The sequence below is a fragment of the Tiliqua scincoides genome, chromosome 1 (assembly GCF_035046505.1).
Source record: "Tiliqua scincoides isolate rTilSci1 chromosome 1, rTilSci1.hap2, whole genome shotgun sequence".
In the NCBI taxonomy this organism is placed as follows: Eukaryota; Metazoa; Chordata; class Lepidosauria; order Squamata; family Scincidae; genus Tiliqua; species Tiliqua scincoides.
This window is the reverse complement of record NC_089821.1, coordinates 302,633,655-302,651,688: the sequence shown is the minus strand read 5'-3', so window position 1 is coordinate 302,651,688 and position 18,034 is coordinate 302,633,655. Positions and strand designations below refer to the sequence as shown.

The 18,034-nt window shown below is 40.8% G+C and overlaps 1 protein-coding gene across 5 annotated transcripts in view; it reads left to right on the top strand.

Annotated features, from left to right (window-relative positions):
• PPP1R13B (protein phosphatase 1 regulatory subunit 13B) overlaps nucleotides 1–18,034 on the top strand; it is a 111,134-nt gene that overhangs the window by 13,368 nt on the left and 79,732 nt on the right. For 4 of the 5 annotated variants that reach the window (XM_066629454.1, XM_066629433.1, XM_066629446.1 and 1 more), the window contains exon 1: nucleotides 13,882–14,084. The exons of the other annotated variant lie outside the window; for it this stretch is intronic. In XM_066629454.1, the coding sequence (XP_066485551.1) occupies nucleotides 13,959–14,084 (126 nt within the window). In that variant the 5' untranslated portion in view covers nucleotides 13,882–13,958. Of the gene's footprint in view, nucleotides 1–13,881; nucleotides 14,085–18,034 lie in introns of those variants that run through there. 5 annotated transcript variants of the gene reach the window in all.

Below are 18,034 nucleotides of genomic sequence, written 5' to 3'. Positions count from 1 at the left end.
ATAAGAGCCTTGGTCTTTCATGAATCTGAATAATGGACCACATATCTGACATTGTGACTATTACGCCATGTTTGCAGGGATGGAATTCAGTGCTCTGGAGTGTTTGACTGAGTCTTGGTAGAGAAGGATTGTTGATTCTCAGTAACAACCATTGAAATGGCATTTGGTATGTGTGTTTGTGTTGCCAGATGCTTCCTATGGTTAATGGTAATTGAGCAGGTGGTGGCGTCCCAGCTTCAGAGGGTACTGGAGGAAACGGATTATCTGGACCCATTTCAATCTGGCTTCAGGCCGGGGTTCAGGACGGAGACTGCCTTGGTCGCCTTGGTGGATGACCTTCGCCGGGGGATGGACAGGGGGAGTGCAACCCTGTTAGTCCTGCTGGACCTCTCGGCGGCTTTCAACACCATCGACCATGGTGTCCTTCTGGGCCGTCTGGCCGGGTTGGGGCATGGAGGCACTGTTTTGAAGTGGTTCCGTTCCTTCCTGGCTGACAGATACCAGAAGGTGGTGCTGGGGGATGTCTGTTTGGCACCCCGACCTCTTAGGTTTGGGGTGCCGCAGGGTTCCATCTTATCCCCTATGCTTTTTAACATCTACATGAAGCCACTGGGAGAGGTCATCCGGGGGTTTGGAGTAGGTTGCCAACAGTATGCTGATGACACCCAGCTTTATCTCTCCTTTCCCCCTGATTCTGAGGAGGCGGTTTGGGTCCTGGATCGCTGTCTGGAGGCAGTTAGGGGCTTGATGTGGGCGAACAAGCTGAAATTAAATCCGGATAAGACAGAGGTGCTCTTGGTTCAGAAATCCACAGCTCGGGTGCTGGACTATCGTCCTGCTCTGAATGGGGTTGCATTCCCTCTGAAGGAGCAGGTCCGCAGCTTGGGGGTTCTCCTGGATCCACAGCTGCTCCTGGAGTCCCAGGTGGCGGTGGCGGCCAGGGGAGCCTTTGCTCAGCTTCGGCTGATTCGCCAGCTGCGACCGTACCTGAGCTGCGCGGACCTGGCCACAGTAACCCATGCCCTAGTGACATCTAGATTATTGCAATGTGCTCTACGTGGGGCTGCCTTTGAAGATGGTCCGGAAATTACAACTAGTACAGAACGCGGCTGCTCATGTGGTTGCTGGTTTGACTCTGTCGAGCTGTTGCTCTGGCGGCTACACTGGCTGCTGGTTCTGTTCCGGGCCCAATTCAAGGTGCTAGTTTTGACTTTTAAAGCCCTTTACAGCTCGGGGCCGGGGTATTTGAGGGACCGCCTCCTTCCCTACAATCCTGCCCGTGCTCTTAGATCATCTGGGGGGGGGGCCCTTTTGACTGTGCCACCACTAAGTGATGTGAGAGGGGTGGCGGCCAGGAAGAGGGCCTTCTCGGTGGTGGCCCCCGAACTGTGGAATACCTTCCCCTTAGAACTGAGAACTGCTCCCTCGTTGCTAACGTTTCAGCGTGGAATGAAGACCTTTTTATTTCAAAAAGCTTTTAATTGTTTACAGGCTGGCTGGCATGCTTGCTTTTTATATGAAAATCCACGGGGTTTGTTTGTTTGTTTTTAGATTTTTTAATTATTGTAAATTGTTTTTAATAATTGTTTTTAATGTTGTATTTTTAAAGTGTTGTGAGCCGCCTTGTGTGCCCGTTGGGCAAAAAGGCGGGGTATAAATTAATAAAATAATAATAATAATAATAATTAATAATGTTTTACAAGAAACAATGGAAAAAATATCATTGTCTTGCAATTCCACTTTAGTGTCAAGTAATAGTCCAACACATGCTTTTTAAATATACATAGCTAAGAAGAGCATTGAGGGAGGTTTAAGATTTATATGCTAGACACTGAAATGGAATTTGAGCTTTGACATCATTATATTAAGTTTAGGTTTAAAATACCTGGAGCCTCTTTAGTGCAACTCGGGCAAACAACTTTCCTACAACACTAAGGAGAGAGATGCCACGGTAGTTGTTGCAGTCACCCCTGTCGCCTTTGTTCTTGTACAGTGTGATGATGTTTGCATCCCTCATGTCTTGAGGTACTCCGCCTTCTCTCCAGCAGAGACAGAGGATTTCATGCAGCTCAGTGATGATGATCTCTTTGCAGCATTTTAGGACTTCAGCAGGGATGCTGTCTTTTCCAGGTGCCTTGCCAAAGGCAAGGGAGTCCAGGGCCATGTGAAGTTCTTCTAGGGTTGGTTCACTGTCAAGCTCCTCCAGCACAGGCAGGCACTCAATGTTGTTAGCCGCCCTGGGTCCCTTTAGGGAGAAGGGTGGGATACAAATAAAGTTTATTATTGTTGTTGTTGTTGTTGTTCAGCGCTTCTTCAGTGACTACATTTTCTCTGGAATGTAGCTCAGAGTAGTGCTGCACTCAGCGTTCCATCTGCTGCGCCTGATCCTGGATGACCTTGCCTGTGGCAGACTTCAGAGGGGCAATTTTCTTCTGCGTTGGACCTAGGGCCTGCTTGATACCGTCATACATCCCCTTGATGTTGCCCATGTTAGCTGCTATCTGTATCTGGGAGCAGATACAGAACGGTCATGGATCGTTTTAGCAAGGCCTGCCAAGATTTTGGACTGACTATCAGCCTGAAGAAAACACAGGTCATGGTTCAGGATGTGGACTCGCCTCTCTGCATTACAATCTCTTCGAATGAACTGGAGGTTGTCCATGACTTTGTGTACCTTGGTTCAACGATCTCCGACATTCTTTCTCTCGATACCGAGCTAAACAAACACATCTGTAAAGCAGCTACCACGTTTTCCAGACTCACAAAGAGAGTCTGGTCCAACAAGAAGCTGACGGAACATACCAAGATCCAGGTCTACAGAGCTTGCGTCCTGAGTACACTTCTGTACTGCAGCGAGTCATGGACTCTTCGCTCACAACAGGAGAGGAAACTGAACGCTTTCCACATGCGCTGCCTCTGACACATTCTCGGCATCACCTGGCAGGACAAAGTTCCAAACACAGTTCTGGAATGAGCTGGAATCCCTAGCATGTATGTACTGCTGAAACAGAGACGCCTTGTTGGCTCAGTCATGTTGTGAGAATGGATGATGGCCAGATCCCAAAGGATCTCCTCTAAGGAGAACTCATGCAAGGAAAGCGCCCTACAGGTAGACCACAGCTGCGATACAAGGACATCTGCAAGAGGGATCTGAAGGCCTTAGGAGTGGACCTCAACAGGTGGGAAACCCTGGCCTCTGAGCGTCCTGCTTGGAGGCAGGCTGTTCAGCATGGCCTTTCCAGTTTGAAGAAACACTTGGCCAACAGTCTGAGGCAAAGAAGGAAGGCCCATAGCCAGGGAGACAGACCAGGGACAGACTGCACTTGCTCCTGGTGTGGAAGGGATTGTCACTCCTGAATTGGCCTTTTCAGCCACACTAGACGCTGTTCCAGAACCACCATTCAGAGCACGATACCATAGTCTCCCAAGGCTGAAGGTTGCCAACAAGGTTTAAAATGTAATTCTCCATGGTTACTATAACTTGGTTCTAATTCCATAGATTGTTTCACAGTCGATGTGATACTAATGCTTGCAATCAAAACCAGTAGCATATTTTATTTAGTGTAGTTTGCTGCCATGCTGTGCTAATGCAAGTATCACACTAATTCACATTACACTTGCATTAGTGCAAGTGACACTAATGCAAGTGTCTTGAACCGTTACTTAAATAAACCATGAAATGCATCTCAACATGTATCTTTGAACATCTTGGCATATTTGCAGTATCATTTGTTCTCTAATGAATCAGTTTTACCTTTAACTTTTACATTTTAGGAAGACTTTGACCATAACTGCAGCTGTAGATCTTTTTGCAGAAAAGTAGTAATAGGGGATCTGTGCTGCAAGCCTACATGGTTTACCTTGTGTAAGCCCCATGGAAAACAAAGTTTTTAACTTTTGATTAAACATGGCTTGCGCTGCTGATTTTGGGTAGTTTTGCAACCTAAGATGTAAATTATATTCTCATATGAATGTGCATCTGTGTAAGATCCAGTTTGATTACATTGTGTTTTGGGTGGAATTCAAGTATGCATTCCCATTACATTCTTGCACAACTTGTCTATTTGTGATTGGAGTAGGATCATGGCCTGGATATTCTAGAAAAATAATTGAGTATTGCTCTTGGTGTTTGGTCTATCTCTTGTTTGCTACCATGTATGGCAAAAAAAGCAAGTGACTTGTTGATGTTTATTAAGAGTATTTATATACTGCTTTTCATCCAAAAGTTGTTTACAAAGTGGTGTACACGGCAAAATAAATGATTTCCTGTCCCCAAAGGGCTCACAATCTAATTGTTGTCTTATAGTAGGCTAGTTGAAAGCCAGTTGCCCCTGCTGTGTATAATGTTGTATCCTAAGTCAGTGGTCACCAAACTTCTCCTTGGAAGTTGGGAATTATGTAAGTCTTTGCATGGGCAGTGGGGGGGGGATGTTGTTGATGTGATCACCAGGAATACGCCACTGCTGGGAACCGAAGGGTTTTTTAAAACCTACCTAAGTCAGTGCTGGGGAGAGGGGTGTGGGAAGCCCCAAGGATGTCACTGCAGGGCTTCCCAAGTTTCAGAATGACTAAAAATAACAATTAACTTCCAATTGCTGTTTTTAGTCTGAGGCTTGGGGAGCCCTGTGGCACCCACGGGGCTTCCCGCACCCCTCAGAGGCCAGCACTGGCTTAGGTAAGTAAACCTCCCCCTTCTGTCCCTGGCAGTGGCATGATCCTGGGGGTTGCGTTGCTGCCATACCCCTACCCTGCCCCTTAAGGGAGCAGAAATGAGTACTTACCCAGCTGTTGGGTTGTGACACACCAGTTTGGGAACCACTGTCCTATGTTGTTGCACTTGATGCCCATTCTAAGGGGGGTTGGTGAAGGAGGAAGTCGGTGAAATAATTTGGAAGACATCCCAATATGCGTTCAAGTTAGAAAGTGAGAGAAAACATTTTGTGCCTTAGTTGTTCTTTGATTTATCAAAGTGTGTCTTACAAGAACTGCCGTTACTATATTTTAGGAAAACATTTTGTTTGTACCTCATGTGCCATATGGGAAATATAAACTGGAAAGTAAATCTTTGTACTGTACTATGTACTGCTTATGTAAAATAAGAACTCGACACCATGGAAGGAAAAGCTATTCTGATTTTATTCAGGGTCCAGTTCTGTGCAACCTTATAGTTATGATGCAGCCCTAAAATAAGGGAACAAACATTTCCTTACCTTGATGAGGCCTCTGTGACTCCCCCCCACCGCAGCATGCAGTGCATTTCCCATTGGCATGGCTGCATCAGTGTTGGAGGTGGATAGAACTGGGTCCTCAGCCTCTTACTATTTTTCTAGCAGTCGCTGCTGCTTCCTCCAATGGTTGCAGCGGGAATGTTTTGATCTAAGATTGAACCTGATTTTATTTGATCCAAGTAGTCTTATTAAAATGTGTTGAAACATAATAGAATTAGGATCCAAGTGGTTTTATTTCCACCCTTTCCTTACCAGTAGCTTTACTGTTTGCTCTGGTGTGCCATGCAAGACTCTAGAGCAGCTATTTTCAACCACTGTGCCATGGCACATTGGTGTGCCACAGGTGGTCCACAGCTTTGCCACAGGAATTTGGGGGAAGGTCATTTATTTGTAGGGCCAGTGGGGGATGTGAGCCCTTCACTGGCAGCATCCTGTGCCTTGTTAATTGTCAAAAACCTGATGGTGTGCCTTAGCAGATTTAGTGCATTGTCAGTTTGTTGTGAGATGAAAAAGTTTGAAAATTGTTGTTCTAGAGATAACTGCTTAATCTAGTTGTATATATGGTTGGTGGTGGTCCAACTTGGGAGACTGGTTGTGAAATTGCGTTTTGACACCAGTTGAATGTCACAAATTATGGCGGTGCACCAGTACCAGGATCAATGTTCCCTCTAATTTTTTTCCCCTATTATGTGGAACAGTCTATAACCACTATACAGGTGGTGTCTGTTTATCTGAGAATTATACATGCGTGGATCTGGCTCATTGCAGGTCCCCTGGACCCACGTTGAGCCAGACTCTGTTCCACCTGAGCCCTTCGAAGGGGACCGGAGCACAGCTCTGCTCCCCTTTGGAGGGGTTAAAGGGGTGAATTTCACAGATTTGAGTATTCACAAAATTCAGTATCAGCAAGGGGTCTGAGAATGGATCCCTGCGGATACTAAGGCCCCACTTGTAATCTTAGGGGTAATGACTAGTGAGGCAGAAAGTGAGGTACAGCTGAGAAATTGCTATTAAGATAAACATGTCTACTCATCAGGCATGATAAACTACTATGTAATAAGTATGCCTTTAGCTTTTTAAAAAATAAAACTTTAACAGAAGTCTGGATAGTCTCTGCTGCCACTGCATTGCAATACAGTTGTGTGTCTCTCATTAACCTGCTGACTAATGACTGACTTGATATATGATGGTGGCTGTTAATCGGCAGTTAGTGATTTTAAGAAGCAATTTGGAAAAAAAAGCTATTTAGAAATTGCTTACTGGATACTGGGAGGCCTCATAGAAGGCCCTGGAGACTTCCTCAGTGTTGTGCAGGGCCTCTGCAGGCCTCAAAATGGCCCACAGAAGCCTCTGGAAGGCACTTCTGGTTTGCTTCAAAAACCAGGAGTGCCTTCCAGAGGCTTCTGTGGGCCGTTCAGATGCCCTGTGTGACACGGAGGAGACTTTCAGGGCCTTTCATGAGGTATTCCAGCACACAGTAGATCATTTTCCTTTAGTGACAAAGTTGATTAACAACCGGGTTTGTGGACTGTGACCTCATTAAGTAATGCACACTTTTATATACTACATTCAGCCGTATATGAGGAATGTGTTCACTAGATACAATTACTTTTACTAATGCTTGCACTGTGCAGATGCTTATGAAACACAGGGCAGTAGTACAGCCCATACCCTGATAAACTAATGTTTGGAGGAATTCTGATAGCAACCTAGTACTTCAAGCATGCTGTCATAGATTTTTTTCAAGAAAATCTCTTGTGTCATACCCCTAACCCTGTTTTGTTGAAGGGTCAATACAATTTAGCAACTTGAGAAGGATTTTGTTACCAGCAATTATTGCAAGTTTGCACTATATTTTATCTTTTATACATTTAACCTATATAATATTTTGTGACCATTTGGCTCTACTTCTTACATTTTTCTTTCTTCACCTGTGTGAGTGAGGGAGAAAGTGATGTAACATGACTAAACATATCCCTCATCTAAGTGAATGCTAGGTATTCTGCTTACATGGTAACAGACCTTCTGAAAACATAATTTACAGCAGAATCCTATACATGTCTACTCAGAAGCAAGTTCCATTGCATTCAGTGAGACTTGCTCCCAGGGAAGTGTGTACAGAATTGCAGCCTTGGACTCTAAATCAGGGTTCTGTTACCAGAAATTCCAGCCCTACCTGAGCATGCTGAGGATTGAAGCTGGGAGTGGCACCTTATCCATATTAAACTTCCTTAAGATGTTGTGTTTTTCTGGGTGGCACTATTGATATTCTTGCCTTCTGCTTCCACTTCAAACCATTCTAATTTCATTAACGCAGTGGTTCTCACACATTTAGCATCGGGACCCACTTTTTAGAAAAAAATGTTGTCATGACCCACTGGAAGTGATGTCATGACCGGAAGTTACATCATCGAGCAGGGAAATTTTTAACAATCCTACCTACACTTACCCAGGAGTAAGTCCTATTTACCATCATTGTTAAAAGCATATACATAGTATTCTGTTAAAAGTACAGGTCTGTAACTTTTCCTCAAATGCAGTAACATGCTATGGTAGCATCAAAATTAAAATATTTTGATTATTAAATATTTTGATTATTAAAATATTAATGCTATGGTAGCATTAAAAATAAAATATTGAAATGAATGGGGACCCACCTGAAATTGGCTCATGACCCACCTAGTGGGTCCCAACCCACAGTTTGAGAAACACTGCATTAACCTTTTTCTTCTCCACCCTACCTTCCTCACACTCTTTCTGTTCCAAATTAAAAAGCACCTGATCATTTTGGTAGCTCTTCTTTGTACCTTTGTTTTTGGTATAAGGTACAGAATTCTTTGTACCTTTTCCCACGATACCTTTTTGTAGGTGGAGCAAACAGAACCTCACCCTGTAGTATCACTTCTGTCTGCACATAACACACATTTGGCTTCCCTCCCTCTGGTGTTGAGGGAGAAGGGAGATAGATGCTGATAGAAGCATCACTTCTATCACCGATCTGCACACATGTCTGGCTCCCCTCCAGCAGGCTCCATGGCATCCAGGGAGGGAGATAGGTACAGGGCAACTTCTTTCAGCTGTATGGGGCTTCTGTTACAGCCACACAGCTTGCAGGGAACAGTGACTAGGATACTAGCAACCATTTCTCTGTGTTACTTTGCATACATTATTAAACCTGAATTGCTCCTTTGTTAAATTAGAGAGGCTCACTGGGGCGTATGTGAGGAACTCCTATTGTACAGTTTAATGTTTCTTTTGCCTAGCAGGGAAGATATACTTTCTCTTCTGTTTGGTTTCTAAATGGTGTCTTAAAATACATTGTTTCAACATAGGTTGTTCCCTCTTTGGAATACAGCGTTTGAATCTGATAATAAAACATATCTGAAAGAATGGTGCTATGCTTTAAGAAACACTTAGTTGTGTTATGCCTTAGTTTTACTGGTGATGGTGGTCCTTATGTCTAGTTAACAACATAATTCTATGAATACTTGCTCAGAAGTAAACCCTATTGATTTCAGTGGTTTTTACTACCAGGTAGATTTGTGTAGGATTGCAGTCTGTTAAAACTTGTGGACAAAAGCCATCAAAAAGAGGACAAATTATAAGTGATTTTTATAGAGTCTTGAAATCTAGCCAATTGCATTGTCCACTTCTGGATCGTCTTGGGGATTCCAGTGAATTTGATGGGAGAGAGCTGCTGGCACCACACGGCCAACTCATGGCTGCATGTCCAGTCCTCCCAATGTCCCTTGGGCCACCAAGGCACAGGGTTGGTGGCTCCTTGCAGGATGAGGACCTCCTTACTCTGGGATAATGCTGGCTCTTTAACCCTAAGTTGGACCAGGTGGAGCTGAGGATGGGGATGGGAGAGAGACAATTCAGGAAGATGTGGGTCCAGGTCTTCATAAGACAGGGCTGGTGACGAGAGGTCTTTGAACAGACTGAAGGCTGTCCTGTACCTGTTCTGCTGGGAATGGGACAAGCCCAGGGAAGGAGCCAAGAGATCAGAAGGGCAAAGTATCCCACTCTTTTGAACACCCCTCTCCTGACATTTGTTTTGTACTATATGCCTCAGTTTCTCCTTCTAGTTTTAAGTGTCCTAATACTTGAATGTATTGGGATGTGTGTGGACGAAAGAAAATGACTATTCAAAAAAAATGATCGCTAGTATGCGTGAAGGTTACCATTATGCGGTTACTCCTAAATAGTAATGTTTATATCAGAAAGACTATTATGAAGCTATATTTTCATTTGAAGACAATTTTAACTTCCTATTCATCCACATCCTGGAAGTAGATGAGTTCTAATTTTTAAAATGAGGATTTTAGGAGAAAAGAAAATCAGGTTCTGCCACATGAATCTGGGGTTAAAGTCTAGGTCTTCATGGTCAGTCATTTTTATCCTTTGCTACCTATCTAAGAATTCTTTTGTTCAGTACAATAAAAAACTCTTAGAACCAACAGGGAAGAAGGTGGGCTACCTATGTCAGTATGTCTTAAGATCCATGCAGATAATAGACGTGAATAGGTGAGGGGAAGATTCTTAAAAGTTCTTACTATGTAGTTTTTCTTGATCAAGCGGAATTCAGTGTCAATGCAGTATTTATTTATTTATTTTTTATTTATTTATTTTGTGGTTGGTCTGTGGAACTCCTTACTGCAGGATGTGGTGCTGGCGTCTAGCCTAGATACCTTTTTTTAAATGCTTTATTTATTTATTACAGATACAGGTAAGGAAAATTGGATAGACTTAGGGCTAGGACTACATAGGTTACACACGAGGGTGGTGGCCATCGATTACAACAAACATTAATCCAAACGAAATTAATAATCAATACAAAAATTATCATATTCTTTAACCCTACTGGTTAATACTTTAACATTCCATATTTTTCCTCTAACCTTATCTATCCCATCATAAAAAAAACAGTTCAGACTTTTACTTATACACTCTTCTTACCACTAAACTAGTCTCTAAGATAAAATCTTTCTTATCTAATTCTTAATTTCTAATATGACATCTAAAAAAGAAGTCTCTGATTACAATGGTATTACCTCCTTCAATATCTCTTATAACATGTTTTACATCATTTTCCATAACTATCCAATCAAAAAAGGCTTCAAATTTTTACTTATAGATTCTTCTTACCACTAAACTAACCTCTAAAATACAATCTCTTATCTGATTACAATCTCTTATGTTCTTATGTTCTTATGTTCTTATGATTCTTAATTTCTAATATCACATCTAAAAGCAAATATCTCCAATTACAATAATATTATACTTCGCTTATTCACAATACTTATATTCCAAAATTGCAGTTCCATCTAATTTATTTCATATATTTACCACTTTAATTTTCACGATACTTATATTCCAAATTCCCTTTTCATCCACTTAATCTAATTAATAAAATATTAATCTTAATACCACTTAATTTCCGCAATATTTATATTTCAAATTTTCATTTGCATCTATTTTAATTTAATATGTTTAAAAAAAAATTCTATTTATTATTCAACCATTTCGCCCTTCTTATTGTTTACTTTGTACTCTATCTTATTGGTGTTCCCTCTTAGTCCTCCTACTGGTTCTTCCACTTCTTCTTTTTCTTCTTAAGTCCCCCCTTTGTTTTTCTTTCTTCTTTTTCATTCTGTTATTCTTGAATTCAATCCATAAATTCTTCCTCTTCTTGAGACAGCTTGCTCTCTGAACATTTCGTCTTTTTTCTTCCTTAAGATTCTGTTATTATGACATCTGCTTCTTCCATCTCGTGTCCCATTTCAAAATACTCCACTTCTTTAACTTCACCCGACATCTGATCCATTCTTTTTTCTTCTCTATTGTTTATAATCTGTTCCTGAGTGTTTACAAGGGAAGAGCTTATTTGCCCAATTTGTTCAGAGAGTTCTCTGACTTGTTGCTCCATTTCTCTTCTAAAATCCATCAGAAAGTCCACCAACAAGGCCTGGGTTTCACGATCATCTTTTAGATTTTCAAAAGCCATTTTTATCAACTCCAATTCGAGCCACTTCCTACAGGGCTACTTTCTAATTTTGTATCCAGGGCTACTTTCCAAATTTTTATATCAAAAAAAAAGTCAATCAAATCCACAGTCAAATTAGGTTAGTATGCCTTTAAATGACCAAAAGAAGGGAAAAAAAAAATTCAAGCCTCTTGCTGAGAAACCGAAACCGAAAGTAGCAGAGTCCAGGCTTAAATAAAGGCGCTTTGCTGGGAAAATGAAGGTAGACTTTATTTCCTTCGTTGAAGATTACTTATTTATTTATCTTCGGTACATACCATTAAAAAAAATCTTGTACTTACTCCAGCAGGGGAAATACCAATTCACCTATTCCCCCCCTGGGTGGCTAACGGCCAGCGTGAATAATCTTGAATTATCTCCTCCTCCTCCAGACTTCTTACTTACAGTTCTCAGTAAACCTTTTTAACGAGCCAAGTTCACTCACTCTTAATAGCTTTTTTCGCTGCGATGTTGTTGTATCTAGGCCGTGGGAGGACGGGTTTTCAGCTCTCCGAGATTCTCAAAGGTGGTGCCCGGGATAGATATGCTTCAGCACAGAGCAAAACAGAGAGAAATCCTTGAAATTGCCTGTTTCTAAGGACCCCCCCTCCCCCGTTCAAGCTCTCAGCACTTCATACCGTCTTCCTGGCACCGAAGCGTGCCTTAGTTGTTTAGGCACATGAAAACATATCTATTTCGCAGTCTCTTCGGGAACCCCCAAAGTTCACTGCAACTTTGCTGAAAGTTAGCTCCGCCCCCCTGTCAATGCAGTATTTAATTTGCTGCTGCAGCTTCCTCTTTGGAATGATTTCTTTGGGAAAGATTATGGAGTCTGTTGAGCTCTACCCCAAGTGTGCATGGCAGGACCTATCAAGGAGCTGTGACCCATCGTCTATACCAGGGGTGTCAAACATAAGGCCATGGGCCGAATGAAGCCCCTAGAAGCAATTTATCTGACCCATATTATAACTGAGTTCTCCCAGCATGATAATTGGCCTCTCATATCTTGAAAATATGAACAAGATTTGCACATTTTCTCTTCTGTCATTTGCAGCTAATGAGTTTCTATGTGAGAAGAAAGTACTTATTTCTGGCCATCACCTGCTTAATGATGTCACTTCTGGCCCTCAGCATGCAGCTTGAATGCTAACTTTGGCCCTCTGTACAAAATGAGTTTGATATGCTCTATATGTATCTTTACATATACCTTTACAAAACCCTGATATCTCTATATGCTCTATATGTATCTATATGCTCTATATGTATGCTCTATATGTATCTTTACATATACCTTTACAAATCTTTACATATACCTTTATGTATCTTTACATATACCTTTATGTATCTTTACATATACCTTTATGTATCTTTACATATACCTTTACAAAACCCATATATCTTTACAAAACCCTGCTCTATATGTATCTTATTTCTTTATTGATATGTATCTTACAGATGAACTTGATGTCAAATTTTACCACCTTGCATTTCATATAATAGGCATTGATAGTGGAGGAATTGCTTGGGGATGTAAGGAAACAGTGAGAGAAGCTGACTTTTTCTCCGATTCTATATAAGTGTTTATTCCTTGACAAGAGAACAGCAATACTGGTATGTTCACATCTTTTGATAATGGAGATATGGTTATGGAGATATGGTTATGGATATGATAATGGAGAAGTGCCACAGCACTTATTGCCATTGAAAGTGAGTTAAATGTTGTTGGTGGTATGCTGTTACCTTTCAAGTGGTAGGCAGAGCCATTGTGTCCATGACATTATAGAAGCAGGTTAAAACAACTTTCAGATAGTGCTGACGGGTGTGCGCGCATCCCAAAAGTGATTTTAATTTTTCAGCATATCTATGCAGTAATTGCTTTTAAATTTGCCCATCATTTAGATGTGACACTTCCTAAGCTAACAAAAGGGGCATCCAGAGAACAGTGCTCATGGAAACCCCTGAGCCCCCTTCCAAAGCCACTGCTGCGGGTCATGGGACCCTCTGCAAAAACATGGGATGCTGTGTGGGGAAGCTTTGGGAGGCTAAAGCATGGGAGGCTGTAAAGGGAATATCCAAAAACCAGTAAAGAACCATGCTGTTCACAGTTACCTCCCATTCTCTAGGTATTATCTCCAGCATATCCCATGATACTGGGTCCTCAACTTTCAGCAGTGGCTTTTGTGGGGGCTTAAGGGCTTCAGTAGAGAATATGGCTTTGTGAATGTTACACTCTAGATGCTATCCAATGAATCTTGTGCCACCTTAAAGACTAAGTTTTATTTTGACATAAGCGTGAATGAAATAGTCTATTTCATCAGGTGGAATTTGAAGCATATGCTGAAATACATGCTTGTTTTGGAGGTACTGCAAGACTTTTTGCTGCAAAAAGCCAACATGTCTATCCCTGTGGAAGTTGCTTCCTAAGCTGAAACATGGTTAGTACTACAAGTTTGATGAAGAGAACTAAAGTAAGCTTGCTTAATTAGGTGGAACTTGATCCATTATATCTACTGGCTGTCACAACTTTGGCCTGTCTTGTTTCATTAGGATGTCTTATCATGGTACGTCATTACCTCTTGTATGTATACTAGCGGACCAGAGAGATATCCATTTAAGTAGATTCTCCCTGTAGCCTGTGCACAAAAACTATTTTAGATTCTAGCTTTCACTTTGTATATTTTTATTTCTTGTTTGTGGTTTTACACATGAGGAACATTATAAGAATGATTCTTCAAAGCATTATAAACACCTCAAAAGAGAACATTTGGCAGTCCAGGAGAATTGACCTAAAGCAGAGAAATGGGAAGATGGGCAAAATTATGAAAAAAAAGGTGAAAGTGAATTGACATAACTCTCGTTATATTTTTGTGGTTTCTTTTATGGCATGTAACTTTGTCATGATTCTGAGCTTTTATGTATACAGTTTTGCGTTCATCTTTAGTTTGTTTTCTGGTGCTGTTTTTGTACATATTTGTTTGAAAAGTTGTTTCCTTTGCATGTTTTCATTAAGTATTTTTGAATTACGTTAAATAGAATTTTTCAGAATTTGCTTTCAACTGCATCTTTACTGTTGTATATCTAAGCTGGCATGTTACAGAATGATTTTTAAATACAATATTAATAATGGTCATCAGAGATTTGAGAGAAGCTGTCCTCAGAATATCTCTGTATATATCTCTACTGTGTGTAATCCCCTATAAACAAAAGTATTCTGCTAATGAAATGCTTGACATTATTGGTAGGTATTTCAGCCTTTTGCTAATGTTAATAAAAAAAAAGGTTGCTATTAGTATTTATATTAAAATCTGAATAAAAATTTGGAGGAAAATGCAGTTTCCTAGTGACCTTATTGAGTTAAAATTGGTGTGTATCTTGAGAATTCAGTGGTAACCTTACTAGCTTCGTCCCAAGTGTAATGCTTTTCTAATTGTCTTATAGTACTTTACAAATGACAGGAGGCTCAAGAGACCACTATTAGCTTTGTGTTTCTTGACAAATATTTGTAGGTCAGAAAAGCAGTGCACAGTGTTACAGCGAACAAAATGCTGTATAGCTGAGACAGATTCAGAAGGTTAGTTTTGCATAGTTTGACCTTGCAGCAGTGATTTGCAAGGTCATGCCTTAGGCTGTTTTCACAAGTGACAATTAAATCAGTTTTTGCATTTCCTATGCCTGTAAATACAGGAAAAAGAAGCTACACTGCCTAGAATATTCATTCATTTTTTAAATGGTTCTCTTCCCTCCCCTTTCTATGCTTCATTATCTCAAGTGACACATTTAAAGACATTCTTTGCATCAGCTGTGGAAACATCCTTAGGGTAATTACACGTGATCATTGTTTTGTGCAAGTGCTATTCATTCATTATATGGAACAACATTGGTTTTTCCTTCTTTGCACTGATGGAAAGTTGTATTGTATATCCTTAAATCTTTATATTTCAACTTGTGAAATACCCACCATTTTGCATCAGCTTGATCCCACAGGTTGAATTTGGAATGAGGTCCCTTGAAATTAGTTTAAGAAACTTCATCCAATTTATACCTGATTTCAGCTCTTTTTAAACTTGACTCCCTTCTGCTAAGACCCTTTATGCTCACAATGTTATCAGAAATGCAGTGGTACAATAGCCACTTGAGCCTAACATGTTAAGTTTGAATGGGACAGGGTAACTGTGATCTTGTACTGTGAGGCAATCTCTCTTCCTACCAGTATTTTCCTGGAGGATCATGATTACCTGGCACTTTGCAAAGCCTTTTTCTGAGCTCATTTAACTCTTTATTTGAATTTGTGTTGATTTTTGTTGTATTAACCATGTTTTAAAATTGGTATCTGGTAGCATCTTGACTAGAGTGTCTGCCATTTGAAGCTCCCTCCATTAGTGGAAGCTTCCACTATGAATGTAAGGAGCACTCTGCTCACATAAGGGGGCCTTGTGAAAGTGAAAGGTCTCCTTGTGCGAGCAGAACACTTTCTGTTCATGGAGGGAGGTTCTGACAACAGAAGTGCTAGTTGCAGTGCTACCCATTGTAAGCTGCCTTGAGTTCCCTAAAGGGAGAAAAGTGATTTAAAAAGAATGTCTATAATTTGGGAGGTTTTCCCCCAAGTGAAACTGTTGTTCCCCCCCAAACAGTGTTGTTTACCTTTCCTTATCAATTGCATAACAGTGGTATGTTCACCTGTGCCATCAGTGGTTCAGGTGAAGAAGGTGAGCAAATACGCAAACCTAAGAGCTGTGGAAAGTATAATAAAAGATCCAACAGCTAATTATAAGTGTTTAACGTACCTTCTATTTTTGAAATGCTGCATTGACTTCTATGGCATTGGCATGTAAACTTGTCATAGCGTACGTGTCAACATGTATTTGAATCTGACAATAGTTTACTGGAGGAGAGATCATTACAGAAAGGCAGGATATAAATTTTTCAAATAAATAAATACCTGCACATACTGTACATTTTTAAAGCATACCTTGTACTTGAAATACAACATTGTAATTAAAGAGGGGCAAAATATGAGAAAAAGTAGAGGTGATAAAAACTAATTTAAATTTTGCGAAGTTTTTTCTAGGATTACATCATTATAAAAGTGCTGCATTCCCCTGTACACAAGCTTTTAGTAGTATGAGGGCCCAGTCCTATTCAACTTTCCAGCACCAAAACAGCTGCAATACAGCCCTGGGGTAACGGAACAAACATTCCCTTGCCTTGAGGAGGACTCTGTGACTGCCCCCCCCACCTAGGATGCAACAAGCGCCCCACTTGCATGGCTGTATCAGTGCTAGGAAGCTGGATAGGATTGGGCCCTGAGATCATGGAATTTAATTCTTTTGGTTGGCATTGCCATAATTTATATTAGGCACAAAAATAGTTGATCACAAAGCACATTTTGAGCTAACTTGGCTACTGATCCCCAGAACTGGACATTCACAGTAAAACATAGTTTATGGAAAGTAATGTTATTAAGACAACATTTTTCAAAAAGTTGAAATCAATCGGCTGTCTATAAAGATGGAGAAGGGACTGTGAATGAGCAGATAGGTTGCTTATAAAATAGCTAGGTATGTGAATGGAGCACTTTTGAAGCAGAAAAATAAGTGCTTGTGTGGTTGGAATTATCTCTTCTAATGGCTGTGACTGGTATCTCCCTTCTTGAAGTCCCTTCAAGACAGGGAGCAACTTCTCATCCTTTTCTGTGATAACTACTTTGATAACGGTCTGTTAAGTTATATATAATAAAATGAACAACTTGCAGTTGATCCATAAGCAGAGGAATTCTGGGGCTGTTGGATGGGTAATTCTATCCCTTTTCTGCCATGCTCCTCTACATAAAATGACTTTTTCTTTATGGTGGTGTAATGTGATCAAATAACACATCGCTGTATCCAGGAGTACATGTCAGAAATCTGGGTGGTTTGGTGGCAGGAATTGAGATTCCTGAGGCTATCCCAGCACCTCACCAGCAACCTACAATTTCAGCATTCTTTAGACTGTAAAATTTATACATTATTTCTCTCTTTTCCCATGGGGGGATGGGAAGCAGCATCTGGGTTTTGGTGTTGGGGCAATGTCAGAGAGGTTTTGTTTTGATAATGAGCAAAGATAACAGGAAGAAGCCTGTATTGCTTCAGATACAAATTCCATGGTTTCTCAGCTCTGTGCTTGCAGAGAGCCTAATGCATCCATATCTAGTGCAGTGGTGGCTGGTGAGGTTTGGAGTTGATGAAGCCAATGTCTTTTGCTCGTGCATAGCATGCATCACTACAGCAGTTGTAGTGGTTCATATGTACAATACATATGTTCAGTTCATCTTATATGTATGTACTGTTTTGGGTAATCACCGTATACCAAACAAACCTTCACTAACACTTTTCCCTGTAATATGTTTTTCAAAAGCATTAATCTGCCATTCAAGCAAATGACAAATGATAACCACTTCTTGCATTATTGCATTAATGATCATATCAAACATTTGAACATTGGAGAAGAGTGTGTTTGTGTTTCATATCTCCCCAAATGTGGAATCTATTTATGGCAGCCTTTACTCATGCTCAAACCTCACTATGAACAATTTACAGTAAACAGTCTGGGATCTGTGTGAGACAACCATATAAATACAGTACAGAACATGACCCACTCAGGACCTCAGTGCAGAACAGTATAGCTCTAACATTATTCCTGGAGAAGTCCCTGCCCCCTCCACAAACATTTTTTACACAATACCAAATTATTAAGATCTCCAGGATTGCTTTCAATAATCTCCTGATGATTACTGCTAATTCTT